The sequence below is a fragment of the Diplotaxodon limnothrissa genome, linkage group LG2 (assembly GCF_057381915.1).
Source record: "Diplotaxodon limnothrissa isolate DT_005_m linkage group LG2, D_limnothrissa_male_GT1.1, whole genome shotgun sequence".
Taxonomy (NCBI): domain Eukaryota; kingdom Metazoa; phylum Chordata; class Actinopteri; order Cichliformes; family Cichlidae; genus Diplotaxodon; species Diplotaxodon limnothrissa.
The window spans coordinates 31,326,759-31,342,025 of record NC_140597.1 but is presented as its reverse complement, the minus strand read 5'-3'; the positions used below and the strand labels follow the sequence as shown (position 1 = coordinate 31,342,025).

General features: G+C 40.4%; 2 protein-coding genes across 3 annotated transcripts; one reads left to right on the top strand and one right to left on the bottom strand.

Annotated features, from left to right (window-relative positions):
- Positions 1-2,130: 2,130 nt before the first annotated feature.
- Positions 2,131-6,376, bottom strand: LOC146638743 (uncharacterized). Of its 2 annotated transcripts, none has more exons than XM_085370865.1 (10): positions 6,325-6,376; positions 5,671-5,685; positions 5,446-5,576; positions 5,216-5,351; positions 4,282-4,566; positions 3,772-4,110; positions 3,486-3,670; positions 2,640-2,741; positions 2,438-2,536; positions 2,131-2,352 (listed from the first exon to the last, which is right to left on the bottom strand). In XM_085370865.1, the coding sequence occupies exons 1-10, from the start codon at positions 6,374-6,376 to the stop codon at positions 2,131-2,133; spliced, it is 1,566 nt and encodes a 521-aa protein (XP_085226991.1). The 2 variants fall into 2 exon arrangements, with proteins under 2 accessions (XP_085226991.1, XP_085226998.1); XM_085370872.1 differs by having other exon boundaries at positions 2,131-2,349.
- Positions 6,377-8,267: 1,891 nt separating this feature from the next.
- On the top strand, positions 8,268-13,472 carry LOC146638742 (uncharacterized). The gene is made up of 10 exons (XM_085370840.1): positions 8,268-8,291; positions 8,522-8,564; positions 11,272-11,420; positions 11,553-11,685; positions 11,799-12,068; positions 12,151-12,435; positions 12,536-12,684; positions 12,776-12,886; positions 13,093-13,137; positions 13,293-13,472. Exons 2-10 carry the CDS (start codon positions 8,525-8,527, stop codon positions 13,470-13,472), a joined length of 1,362 nt encoding a protein of 453 aa, XP_085226966.1. The 5' UTR covers positions 8,268-8,291; positions 8,522-8,524.
- The last annotated feature ends 1,795 nt before the right edge of the window (positions 13,473-15,267 follow it).

Here is a 15,267-nt window from a genome sequence, read left to right as displayed (position 1 = left end):
CTACAGTTTTGAGCGTATTCAGCTCTAGGCTGATCTGACTGCCCCACAGGGCCAGCTGTTCAACTCCACATCTGTGTCCTTGATAAGGCCGACTTCAGACCGTCATCAAACATCACAATTCTGACTGACAGGTCTTTTGAGAAAGAGTCATTTGCGTAGAGAGAGAAGAGCAAAGAGAAGAGGACCACCCCTGGGTGGCCAATATACATACAGTGTAAAGACGACATCATCTAAAATGTGTTTCTTAAAGATTATTTTTTTATTTTTTGAGTGATGACATTTTGACATTATGAAAATATTACAAGCTTTGGGGATAAAAGGTTATCCTGCACACAACATTCAAATATTAACTGCAGTATTTGGTGAAACATGTCACATAACTATTATAAGTAGAATTACCCCAAAGATTTAATACACTGCATAAATTGTTAAAAATGCAGACGAGCTATTTAGAATAATAATTAAGTATGGACAACATGATGGGTGAGAACTTAAGTTAAGTCTATATTGCTGTACAGTATTGAAAAATGAAATTTATCAAACGTTACCACAACAACTGGTGGGTAGCCCTAGAGACTGTCTTAAACACAGGAGCAGTGCAGATCATATTGGTCCTGAGGGTCCGGAGGTAGGTAACGGCAGGAGATTTCAGGAGCACCATCAGGCAGTACAATATGAGACAGGAAGGATTATGCTCAACTCATGCTAGGGCTGCTCGATTATGGCAAAAATGATAATCACGATTATTTTCACTGAAATTGAGATCTCGATTATTTGACGATATTTATTTAACCCTTTAAGACCTACCATAGAACCAAGTCCGCCAGAGCTTATATTATATTTTTACATGTTGTAGTGCCATTTGTGGGAGCATTTCAAGTTGCTATACAACTATTATAGCCCATATTTTAATAATATGTATGCATTAAGTCCATAGTAACTACATTAATTGCAAAAAAGTACAATAAACTACAAAAAAAAAAATTGAAAATCATTTTTGTTTTTTTTGCATATATTTCTACTTGGAGAAATTTAAGAGGCTTATCCTTCAAAACTTTAAATACAAAAAAGTTGCAAAAAATAGTTTACAACAGGAAATTTATTTTGAGTGTCTTCATAGTTTTATTTTGGAGATACAGCAATTTTTATATACTGCAGGAAAAACGAAAAAACAATCCTATGATGCAAATTTGCAAAGAAAACAGCATCAAAATAAACTATTTCCAGCAGTGCAATTCGAGTTCTAAGCATCCCAGAAACTATTCAGAAAAGTCAAACATGACCAGTATAGGCTTTTAAGGCCTACAAGTAAAAAAAACTACAATTTCCGCGAAAATGACGTCACTTCCGGTTTCGGGCAGGAAATGGCGGACATGTGACAGTTCGCGCTGACGTCTGTTTAACTGTGGGAAGTGTTACGAACAGCTGATCGGATCGGCAAAGCGTGTTTCTGGAATATTATGTTTTTGTTCCTGCAAGCGCTTTTTATGCAGTTTTTGCAAAGCTTTATGTGGAAGGAAACCGTGACCGAGGACAAGCTGATGGCATCAGATGTAAGTACAACTCCTCCGGTTTCATATGCAAAACAAATTATTGCGCTAGCTTACAGGGTCCAGGTTCTACAGGGATTTAAAAATAGTTATGCAAAACGGAGCGTGCTGCTCTGACCGGATCTAAAGGGTTAACAATGACTTTAAAAAATAATATAAAATAGTGTGCAACACCACTGAAGTTTTTTTTACCTCTCTTTTCAACCAACGGCAGTCACTCTCCTCTCCAAATAACTTCTGCTTAGCTTTCCGAGCTTCCCTCGGGTCCTCTTAATCAGCGGTCTCCAACCTTTTTTGCGCCACGGACGGTTTATGCCCGACAATATTTTCACGGACCGGCCTTTAAGGTGTCGCGGATAAATGAGGGAGGGGCCAATAATCGGCTCAGTCATTTTTAATGATCGTTGAAAGCCCAGATCGTAATCGTGATTAAAATTCGATTAATTGAGCAGCCCTAACTCATGCTTCAGAAAAATTACATCACAAAGCAAACTATTAAAACCGTGCATAAGGCACAGGTGAGGTTCTTCTTCTCGGTCAGGAGCTTCACCGTTTGTGTGATTTCTCCATGTTCTCTCTTTTATGAAAAGTTCAGATTCTTTGACGTGTAAATACTGCAGGACTCAGAGGTGTCTGTGTCTAGTGGCAGCGTGGAAAAGAAGTCTTGTGATTTGTTCCCCCTTCCCTTATCTCCATCCTTTTTGATTTGGAACTGAACGCAGTCCTCGGATGAGTGGAGGCAGTCTGAAGCTCCGGGCACAGGGAAGGAAATCCTGTCCTCGTCCTCATTAGATTTAGCCTGCTAGCAAGGGATGAAGACACAAGCTTAAGCAAATATCATAATAATCTGTGGCATCTAAATATTCACAGCTGGAGAGCTGTATTACCTCAACAGTTAAGTTATGACTAGGGGAACTCCCAGCCGTTGCTCTGTGCACATCCTGGTTCTCGGCTCTTGGAGACCCTACCGTTACCGGAGCATAACCCTAGAAATACAAACAACAACAGATATGCACAAAGACACAATTCAATTGAATGATTTTAGCTCCCTTAAAAAAGAAGAAGATTATATTAGTTAATCAGTCTTACAGTGTGAACAGGACTGGCTCTTGGGGTCCATTTTCTTGGTGTTCCAGTCTGCTGAGAGTAGCTGTAGTGACCTGGGGGCTGAGGAGAGGGGGGACTGTAGTGCTGCAAAAGAAAAAACAAAACCCCACAAACATAAATAAACCAATAACGACAAAGACCTAGGAACTCATCCGACTCACAGACCATCACAATTCACCGGTTACTGCTCGTAAAAACAATAAATGTGACCTTTAGTGATCATCGTGGACCGGTGTGTCTGTTAAATGTTTAGCCGTGATATCAGGTTGCTCCTTGCTAGTGATGTGTGTGGCATCATCACGCTGACATCTACGGAGCTTCAGTCAAAATACTTCGGACAGAATATATAAAAATATCTACAAATTATCTGAAATAATTAGAGGGGATAGGTTAATTGGATAATTCAAATTGCCACTAGGTGTGAATGTGCGAGTGAATCTGAGTGTGAATGGTTGTCTGTCCCTGTGTGTTAGCCCTGCGACAGACTGGCGACCTGTCCAGGGTGTACCCCGCCTCTCGCCCTATGACAGCTGGGATAGGCTCCAGCGCCCCCCGCGACCCTGAAAAGGATAAGCGGTAGCGAATGGATGGATGGATGGATATCTGAAATAAAACATACCCACTGAATAAAGAGCTTCTACCATAAGTTTTTTTTCTCCATACTTTTTAAAGATACTTCAGTTCATCAGACTCTCTGGAGCAAAAAAGAAATGTCAAAAAACGTCAACAAGTGGCTTCTGTCGGTGTCAAAGTGCATGCATCTGCAATAAGATTGGCTCGACGGCTTGTAATCATTTATTTAGCTGTGGACTCTCCTGGTTTCCTCACCTGGATGTTGACCCTTGGGGGGTTGGCTGGCAGCGTGCGGTGTGTTCTAAAGCACGTGATGAGTTGGGAGAGGCTACAGTTTGGGTAACGTTTCATGAACAGGATGAAACCAGCCAGGGACACGAACATGCCAGAAGGGACAGTAACGGATTTGAGGAGCGCTCGCCAACTCCCTCCCCTTTTGTCTGAGAAGATGGCAGACACATGGATTTTAGGAGGAGTGGCAACTATGGATCAAACAACTTCTGATTGATACATGCTTCCAAAAACGTGGCACAATACCCACTGATCACGTGCAAGTAGGTGGAGGATACCAGGTTGCCATTCCTGTCTTTAACTTCATACAGCCCATCATGCCTTGAGGTCAGCCTTGCAATGACCACCTCGTAGATGGAGCCGTTCCTACTCAGTGAGATGATACCCCTGTAGTGCAGGTCATGGTCCGTTATCTGCCCCTCACGGATGAGCTGCACAGGGCCACGTGGGGGTTTGGGGTCAAAGGGGCCCAGGGAGGATTCATCAGGAAAATGGCCAGGGGTAAAAATGAGATGGGCATGAGCAAGAGGAAGATATAGAGGCAGGATTATGGACTCTTTGGTAAAGTGTGTGATGTTGAAGGAATGCCCTGCATCCATCCATGTGTAAAATCATGAAAAATGGAGTAGTGGTGAATGTGGAAGTATGAGAGGGCATCAGATAGAAAGGGAAGGATAAAACAAAACCATTAGCACTGTAAAGTCACAAAGTTAAAGGTAGTCAGTCAGCTTCTTAAAACCCACGTTTCTGCTCTGCTCACCACGGACGGTGAGGGTGCTGCGACCCAGCACCTTCCCGTTGTCGTCTCTCATGGTGTAGTTGCCTTGGTCTGCTTGCGTCACTCTCTCCGCCACCCAGACCTTCCCCCCTCTTAGCAGCCGCCCCCGGCCAGCGTTACCGGTTTCGGGGTCTGTCCGGTTCCAAAGCACGACCGGCACAGCCTCAGGCGGAGCGCCCCGGTGAGAGAACTCCAGCAGGGAGCCATTTTCGGGGATGCTGTGCTCAAAGGTCTCCCCATAGTTTCTGCGGTAGGGTTTAATGCATTCTGAAGGAAGACGAAGAACCACGAGGTAAGTGAAAGACAGAAAGAGAACAAGTTTATTTAAGTACAATTTAGAGATGCAAAAGTTACTTTCTTTTTAACTAAACTGGTGAAAAGGAAAGTGATATTGCAAAAGACCCACTCCTAACACACATCAGTGTACTGTAAATGATCACAAATCAAAACGAAAAGAAAAGTGATAATATATCTTTCTTTATGATACTTTGATGAGTACATTTTCCTGACATTACTTGTGTAGGGACCATTCGTAGGCTATGCATGCTTACGGCAGTGTTCAGCTGCAGGAGAGGTGGGAAAGATTGGTTCAGGGGGCAGTGGCAGGTAAAGTAATGCCACACCTGCTGTATATTTATACCAATTAACCTCTCCTCTTTTTATGCAGCAGGGGTGTGGCTGGCAAACGTTATATACACACACACAAACACACCTGACACGGAGTCAGAACAGTTGCTACAACTTCTCTGCTTTAAGGCAATGAATAGATTGCCTATGACATCAAAGCATAGGGACACATTAAGTTATTAAATAACTTAATGTTTCAAGCAAAGAGAGGCAGATCATTGAAAAAGCTGGCTCTTTTGCATCATGACACAAAGCAATGAATTTCGCCAAAGAGAGGCAACTGTCATACCCGAAACGATCAGACGGACAGTCTCGTAGGTGAAGCCCATGGACAGCTTGTTGGCATAAACTCCCTGGTCAGCATGACTCACTTCTTTCAGGACTAACGACTTATCTTTGGTCCACTCAAACCGTGGGTCCTTAACCTACAGTTGCATGGCAGATCCATTTTTAGGCAACACAGCAACCAAACACACACACACACAAAAAAACCCCAAGTGTCAACACTCGTCCACTCACAGTGGTTTTCTCCAGCAGGATGCGTTTCGGCCCGTCGGGATACGGTGTAAAAGTCACGATTCGCGACGTTGAGTCCACCGGTAGACGAAACTCCTTCCCGACGCAAACAGTCTGAACTTTTTCTCGGTCACCTGTCGAGGTGCAAATGAAAGTCAGCAACATCATTGGAGACCATGTGCTGCAGAAGAAGGATGCATGAGCGGTAAAATGTGACTTTTGACTCACCTAGTAATTCCCAACCTGCAGGAAAAGTACGAGTAACATAATTAATAATTTTCTTCAGACCTCAGATACGGACTGTAAACTCTCCTACATATGTAAAAAGGTTGACCTACTTTTATGTTATTAGGTCATTTAAGGTCATCTATTTTGTAACAGATTTTTAGAGTCTGCTATGTGATTTAACTTTTAAGCTCTTTAATTCAGCATATGTACACGTTTATTAATTGTTACTGTTCACGTACTGACTTTATACTGCATATTTTTCCACTGCATTTTCTCTGGGCACCTCTCACATTTATTATAGTTTTGCATGTTGGAAATTTATATTTGTGAGAATTATATTTCAGAGTTGAAGTGCTAAAAAACAAAAATCTCTGCTCTTCAAATCTGGGCTGGCCATTCTTCTTTGCCTTTGTTTTATTTAATCCAAGACCCTTTAATGAAATGGCTTTCTAGAAACATTCTGCAGATAATGGTGACGTTATCGACAAATGTATTAATTAGTCACTTTTTAAAATAGTAACATTGACTTCACTTTTACTACGAATAACCTAACCGTAATATAAAGCACCAGTAAGTGCATTATTAATAATTATTTAAGCAGAAAGAAACAGAAAAACTACGGGTAGTCTTATTAAAAACTGGTGCCACACTTACCCAGTGCAAAAGGAAGGGTGAAAAGTGCAGTGTAGAGGACGCAGGAGGACATCTTCTCCTGTAAAAGACAGCGGATTGTTTCATCTGTAAACGTAATTGACATTCACACCAACCCTCCTCCGAAAACAAGCGGCCAGACGGGACATGCGATCATTAATCAACAAGCTGCAAAAGGCGGGGAGCTCAGCGACAGCCCAAATGATGTCGATGCGGACTCAGCGCACTGCACACACTCATGTCCCCCCATGACGTCCTGTCCGCTCTTTGAAGTCATGTCCACTCAGGTGTCCAGCATGTTTCCCATCTTCTGAACCATTGTAGCGCTACTACTGGCTGCCGGGTCATCAGTTACCGATCATCAACAAACGATTACTCAGTTTGTGCGTAATGTGAACTCACCTGCAGGATGTGAGGGTAATTTAAAAAAAATGTTTTTGTGGATGAGGATAAGAGGATAACGACGACCTCCGCAGAGCGCGCATGCCCACTGCTCCCCCTTCTGTTATGGCGATGGATACGTCGTATTCTCGGCCGCTGATACGCAAAGTGCGTCACATTTTGCAGTTCTTGTAAGGGAACATATTTTCCCTCCCTCTTACTATGCTGCTAGATTTTAGACTTCTGTAGTAACTCGTCAGATTCTGACTGTACGTGCAAATGATGAGATGATCTTAGAAAATATAAGAGATCATAACGCGACATGGAACACCTCTCACTTAAATTTTCCTTCTTGTTAAAAAATTAACAAAAGTTAATTAACAAAATTAACTTGTTAGTTTCTACAGTGAGGGAAAATTACTTGATCTCCAGCTCCCCAGAAATAAAGAGTCTCTAGATTTGATGGTAGTTTCATTTTAATGGGAGAGACAGAATATGGACCAAAAATCCAGGAAAAAACACATTACATAAAAATAATAAATTGATTTCATGTCATTGAGTGAGTGTTTTATCCCCAAGAACGACATAAGCAAGTTCTTTGTGGAGAAACCCTTGTTGGCAAGCGCAGCAGATGTTTCTTGTAGTTGGTCACCACGTTTGGACTCATCTCTTTTACTCCTCTTTACAGAAACGCTCTATTGATTTTCTATGGCAGGAATGTCAAACTCTTATTACACCATATTACACATACAGCCTACTTTGATCTTAAATAGGTAGACAACATCCCTCAGATTTCTCAATATAAGAAGTCCAATTTCATTGATACATCTTAGTTTTACTACATGATAAAGACATTTTGTTCTATTTTAATATATAGAAATCAATAGAAATCTATAGAAATCACCCAGCACAACTCTTCTGGCTTAAATGATAAGAAATAAATGTAAAATGACAAAACTGATTTATCTGTGTGCCACATGGGCACACCTGACGTTTGTCTCTCTCCGTTGAAATGAAACAAACATAAAAATTAGAGACTGTTCGTGTCTTTGTAAATGAGCAAACTTGCTGTTTCAGGAGTGTAGGGTGTGTGGTTTATCTTTATTTGGGGAGGTTTACATGAGATAAGTGTCACATGAGATAAGTAAAGTCCTTAACAGTGCACATGCTGACACTTTAAATATGTTTTTAGTATAGGTTATATACATGATTAAAATAAAGCAGGTTTTATGGTGCCGGACCAGTTATTTCCCAGTGTTTTTATGTAACATGTTTAAAAACGTCTTGACTGCGATTCCTTTAGAATTCATTCCTACTGAATTCACTTGAAATGGGACGGCAGCCAACAAAACGGTGCAAAAAGTTGTATTTTTATCCCCTTTAAACTGCTTTTATTTATGATATGGTGGTTTTAAAAGCGATCTTGGAGGCAGAAACAACACAAATGCCTGGTTTGTTATTGAAAAGTATCCTGGGAGATGGGCCCTGTATGCAGTTACAGTGGGAGAGGTGGAGCCTAAGCCACGCCCAGTCCTTCTTTTCTCCACCCAGCAGCTGCAGGACGCACAGAACTCAATCACACAAAAGAAGTACGGTCTCATTATTCTTTTTCTGTTTGTCCACAACTTCTTCTTAGTCAGGCTTTTTAATACTGAACATCACCTGTGTCACTGATTTGCTATTTTCGGGGTTAATTTTTGTGTGTTATCCGAACATTTCATTATAGAAGGGAATGCGGTACGGATTTGGTCTTGGAAGCTGAGGGAAAAAACACTCAGAAAAAAGAGCCTCAAGTCACCTCTCTGCTCTTTTTCTGCAGGACATGTCGCTTGTGTTTTTGATGTTTTCCATTGTCTTCTTCGGTGAGTAGAGCTCATTCCCACATTCTAACATATAAACACCTGAAATCTGAAATACAACGCTCGATGGTTTGGGATTATTTACAACAAACGTTAATTGATTTCCATGCCACACACTCCGTGGATACAGCATGTACAAAGTTATCCAATCTCTCCGTGGAGCCAGGTGTTAAGTGGCACTCTGCCGGAGCGAATTAAAGTGCGTGCATGTTGTAGTAAAAGACGTTTGGTGTTGTGGGGCTGCTGTAGACTAATGCAATTTAAATCAGTAGCAGAACACAGGAAGAACAATACGCATTGTCTCCACACCCATCTGCTATTCCCAGAATTAGTGCTTGGTGCATTTCATTTATCAATAAATTATTTGGGAAACATAAACACCTATCAACGTACATCCACCCATAAATAAAAATAAATAAATAAGCAAGCATATTGGGTTTTTTTTAATTGTTTTTCGAAAGAAAACAAAACAATAATCTGATTAATTTCATTGAAATATAAATATACAGTTACATATTTATGTGTTTTAAACTATTCACGGTATTTATGCATTGTCATTAATGTCTTTAGCCGCAAAGTGAAAGGAAATGTTTACACGACGGAAACCAGAAAATTCAGCACAGCCGAGATTTCTTTCCGTTAGCTGGTTTGACAAAACATATAACCTCAGTCAGAGATAACGGGTAGCACGACGGTGGCAATCAACTTTTTCTTATTCTTTATTTGTCTTCTGCTTCCGGTTCTGTGAGCGCTCACACGTAAATATGGGCGTTTTGCAGCGTCACGTGACTCATCGTCCGCATGCGATAATCCCCTAAGAGTGGCGCTTAAAATGGTCATTTATAATATTTAAAGAAAAAACATATCATATCCATTCAAGTTAATCACGTTATCACTGCTGTTTAAGGTAACAGCTGCAGATTAGAGCTCTGAAACTTTAAACTGGATCTATTTAAACGTTAAAGGCCATTGTCCAATATCCGAATAGGCAGCGTTTCTGCCGAATGGCAGTTTGTCAGCAGATCAAAGTGTAATTATTTTATTGGTTGTCTTGATGCATGCTCAATCATCCAGATAAGGACATCCCAAAAAGTTAATCCTGTGTCTAGATGAACAGAGTCAACTTTTTGGTATTTTATTAGTTGAAACGGTGTTCATGGTTTATGTTCAATGTTCATGGAGCTGCAATTCCAGCAGTGCTAAAGAAACTTAGCAACAGATTAAAACCACGTATTCCTATATATAACAATACGTGGTTTTAATCTGTTGCTAAATTTTTTTTATACTTTTTATATCGAATTGATTAATTATATGTGCACATTCCTGTACACTCTGTGCTTCATTCATTGGTTTTTAATAAGGTTTCGCTTAACAGCTAAAACATGCTGTAAATAAAAGAATCAGTGAACACGTTGCGTTTCTGGAGGATTTAAATTGAAACCTGACCTGCTCCCTAGCGGTTTTTGATACGGGCGAAACGGGCGGCTGCCCAGGGCGGCATCGTGGTGGGGGGCGGCATCACGGGCATCGGCAAAAAATAAAAAATTGCTCGTACTCATGCTGCCCCGACATCAGCCAGCGCATATTGGGAATGGCATAGGCACCGATCGGTTTTCTATCGCCCATTTCCTGGGAGTAAGGGCGCCCTCCGTTTGCGAGGTGCGCCTGCTGTTTACGGCACAGAGAGGAGAGGGCGGGGGATTCTCTGGCTGGCTGAAGCAGCATCTAATAACCAACTCGCAAAATAAAACAAAATAAAAACTAAACAACAAACACGAAAACACCAGACATTATGATACAGACTTATAATTTGCACCGATGTTTTTTCGAAATTCTATACGCGAAAAGTGAGCGCAGGAGCGCCTGCTTGTAGCTGTGCTGAAGTCAAAGTAAACTTTATTGTCATCTCCGCTATATACAGTCCAGTATATAGAGAGACGAGACGACGAGGCTCCAGTTACCGCGGTGCAAGTAAACAAACAGGGAGTGTTCGCCCCGGGCGCCAAACAGGCCAGGACCGCCACCAGCATAAATGACCACAGTGACTCTTACTTTGAGCTTAGCCATCTCAGCATAGCTGGTCAAGCCATAGATCTGGCTTCATTAATACACCTCGCTGTTTGTAATGTATGGGTTTGAGTTAATGGCTCAGTAGTGCTGATATCTAAAAGTGGCCAGTTGCTGTTCTAAGATGGTCAGCCATTGCTGGTTTGAGAATAGCGGCTGATGAAGTGAGTGCATCAGAGGGACCAATCAGGTTGAACCGTTTGGAGACAAAGTTACAGGCAAGGCAGAAATGGTTTAATGGTTTGGAGCTGCTGTGGTGACTGAGCTGAAAATAGGGTAATTTACTGATGTGAGATGTTGTTCATGTATTTCCTTCATTCAGCTAATAATAACTTGGTTTATTTCTGATGCTTTATGACGAATGTGAGTTAATTCATCAGATTGAGAGTTATACTTTACTCTGCCTCGTGCTTTGGGGATGAGAATGCTTTTTTATGCTGCTGCATTTGTGTAAATTCAGTGAGGTTCCAGAACCTTGTCTTCAAAATTACTTTCAGAGTGTAACAAAATACCGGTATGTGTGTGTGTGTGTTTGGTATATTAATGGAAACAACTGATATTATGTTGTCAGATGTTTGTGGTTTCAGTTACATTAACACTACCTCCATCTGTCTCTTCTTCTCTTGCATCTTTTTGATTAAAGGTTCATCCTCTGGTATACAAACTGATGAGGTGTGCTATGGCAGGAGGTGGCAGTTTCCATCTAATTATATACCCTCACGTTATACTGGACCAATATACTTTACTGAAACTAATACGGGATCCAAAAAAGTTGTTATAAATAATGGGATGGTGAGCAGCCTCTATGTGACCATTACATTTCGGCAATATGATAAATGTTGGGCCTATGTTTGAAACAATTAAATCAAAGTATATAGAATATGTTATAATCTGAGGAATATATATGTGCTGTCTATCTTTCAGGCAAAAGACACACGCTTTAGAGTCTCTCCTGGCTCAATTTATCTTACAGATGTAGAAAAAAGAGATGAAGGAATTTATTCTGTCTCATCTGGTGGCTACCAGCGACAAGATGTTGTTGAACTGAAAGTCTTGGGTAAGAATTTGAACTGTACTGTATATTTAGATCAAAAATATATAGGTATGTGTTTTAGCTACCTGTTCCTAAGCACAAGTCCCCTCCTTTTTTTTCTTAATCTGCATTTTAAGAATGTGCTAAAAATGTCACAAGGGATTACTACTATACGTGGGAGGACTCTATCCCTAGATGGGCTGAAATCCTGGAGTTTACTCCCCTTCACAGTCCGGACCAGCCAAAGATCCTGTGGAATCGCACAGACTCTCAGATCAGAGAAAGCAGAGCTGAGGTGAAAAACGGTAATTGGCAGCTGTCTTACCTCACTCAGGCAGACAGTGGGTACTACAACTTCATGGATAAGAACCACTCTGTGTTGGCCAAGGTGCTGCTCAAAGTAAAAGGTGATGTGAGAAGCTGCCTGTGAGATTTCTGCATTTTACCAGATTAAATGTTCTAATGAAGTCTGATCTGTGTCACTAACAGAACAAACCAGACACTATGAAACAAGGTGGAATGAGCACATTCTCATTGAATACCCTCGGGGTCCTAAGAAGTGGACCGTGACTTTTACACCTGAGGGCCAAATGGATCCCGAAACACTGATGGATGGCAGTCTGATCATAAAAGATAATCGCTTTTCTGGCAGAATTCATGCAGTGATGGATGGCATAATTATAAATTCTACAGAAATTAGAGACTCTGGCACCTTTGAGTTCAGAGACCCAGATGGCAACCTGATCTTGAGTGCTCGGCTTGAAGTGACCCCTGGTAAGCAACAGAGCATTTCTCCTCATAGAGTAGAAGTTCTAACTAACATCAACCCCCACCCTCTACACCATATTCCCTAACTTTCTCCATACTCTTACAGAAATGTTGCCACAGTTTATATTTATGGCCGTTATTGCCTTGATTGTCGTCGGGATCATCTGCTGTTGCTGTTGTTGTAAAAAGTGCTGTAAAAGGGACAAGTCTGCTCCTCAGACTGCAGCCTCACCTGCACCTGCTGTATATTATCATGTAAGTATTCTTTTAAGTGGAAATTAAGACCAGCTGTGTTAATATTTGATGTTCTTATTTTAAAATTTTAAAATTCTTATTCCAATTACAGATTGAGAATCAACCTGCGTGCCCAAGTTACTCACATCCTTCAGCTTTGTCTTATCAGCCTGTGAATTCTCATATTTCTACACAACCTTCAGCTACCTCCTCTGAGCCACTGGTAGGTGTAAAGCTTGATTTATATTCAAGGCAAAGATAAAAGAGAGGTGAAAGGAACTCAGCCACTTTTGTTGTTTTAAAAAGAAATAGTAGTTATTTATGGATTGGGGCACTAAGTCTTTATCTCGTCTGGGACTGCCTGGCAACTCACATTAGCGCTCATCCTCTTTCCTCTTCTGACTCATGTGCTTTTTCCTAACTTCACAGTTGTACCACAAAGTGAATATCCATGAGAACCCCGCTCAGCCTGAGGTACATACACACAAACAAACATACAAAAATCCCCATGAATGCATAAAACTAAGAACAGAAATTTCCTCATTCAGAGGCATTTTTGGCCTGTCAGTGACTGATTCATTTTAACCACTGTGCTTATGCACCTTTTTTCGTTTTACCGATGTCTCCAGGTTTCAGTACCTGAAAACCAGGCTTCCACTCCAGCTCCCTCAGTCGGTCCAGACTTCCTCTCATCAGACCCGGAGCCGCAATTTGAACTGAAAGGATTAGACATGCCTTTTGCACCATCTCTTACTTCAAACACAACTATCTGTGATGTTTATAACTCAGACAAACTAAACTTTCCGTAAACAGTATGCTGAAAATTCAGGTAGAGTTTATTATTGTTTCCATTTTCATCTTTGCAAAGCCATACACGGACAGGAAAAGGACCATGCAGACAGATGTTAATCGCACTGTGTTGATGCATGATCCGTTTTTTTATCTTTCACACAAAGATGTGCTGTTGTAAAATGTATGGATTCCAAATATATTTTTTCAGTTAACAAGATTGCTTGTAAATTTGTAAGTTCATGTCTTGCAAACAGTTTGGTTCTGGAAAGCTTTGGAATTTTTATTTTTTTTCCTAAATTTTCCTCAGGTATGAGAACATAAATCTCACTCAGTGTTGTCCTCCAAATATTCTGTTACAGCAGCTTAAGTGTGAATTACAGGAATCAGGGTTTTATTAAATTGTGCAATATAAACGCATTTACAATAAATTAGAATTGTTACTTGCATGAAATAGTGTCTGCTTTGCTTCTCTTCACAGGCTATTTATGGATATTTATGGAATGACAGATAATGTAGTCCAGTATCTTGGCAAAGTGTGTAATAGATACGGTGGACCAACGTGCCTATTACATGCTTTGCCGTGATATCAGGCTGGATAATGTTGCTAGCTTTTGCTTCCATGGGTATTTTCTACCTCTGTTATGTGCATCCAGCTCCATACATCACTTGTTTGTAGCTTTTATCATTGTGTTTTGAGGGATGGTGGGCAATTTTTAAATATGCCTTTTTATATTGTCAAATTCTCAAATGCAATACAAGTATAACTGCTTCTGTATATCTTTAAACAGAAGCTTGTATAAAGGTTTTATCGGGCATTGAAAAACATGTATCGTTTATATAATGTATGTAAAATTCTGATAGTTGTTTGCATTGCATGAAGATGTCTGAATATGGAATTAGTGTAATGATTTGAAAAAGACCTTAAAGAGCTTATATGAATTTTTCAACTCTGTCCCTCTGTCTCGCTCCCTCTTTCTGTCTCACTCTCTCTCTAACACACACACACACATGCACACGTGTGGGGACACAGTGGAATAACAACACCACTACTTTTTACATTTTAAAAAATCTAAATGGAAGAGCCCCTTAAAATTTGCATGGAAACTGGAGGGTTAGATTTTCAACATTACAATTAGCGTTACAGTTGTAATAGCTTCTAATGCAACTGTAACTCATTTAATTATAAGAGCATTTGTATGTTGACAGACATTTAAAAAAGCTGGTTTTGGAGAGTTTGCTACTATGCAGCTCTTATAGCAAGTTGATGTGCAGATGTTAATTCCTGCATGGATGTTCCTTTGCCTACATGCATGTAGTTTAAGTAATTGCATGGTGTTATCATATTTCGTAGATAAATATAACTTGGTTTCATCTGCATAGCAATGAAAATGCATGTGTTTTGTAATAACATTGCATGAGGGGAAACGTATAATGTAAAAAGTATTGGTTCTAGGACAGAACTCTGTGGAACTCCATGAAAAATTCTCTAACTTACATTAATAATACCTGTCTACCTGTTCATTCCTGGTCCATTCCTGGTATAAAGCCTGAGAATAATTGCTACGGCATGGGATTAAACTTTTCATCTGATTTTATATATATATATTTATTTATTTATTTATTTATTATGGACCAGTACAGTTCAGTCCAAGTAAAGGAGGCTCAAAATTTGTGGTAAATGTTTGAAGGTAAGCTGCTCCACGTGCCGTGTGACTATGTCTGGGCTGTCTTCTGTTGGAAAACATTAAACCCTGGTATGTGATGATAAATAGAATCTGTTCTCACCTGAGTGAATGTATATGTGTTTACATT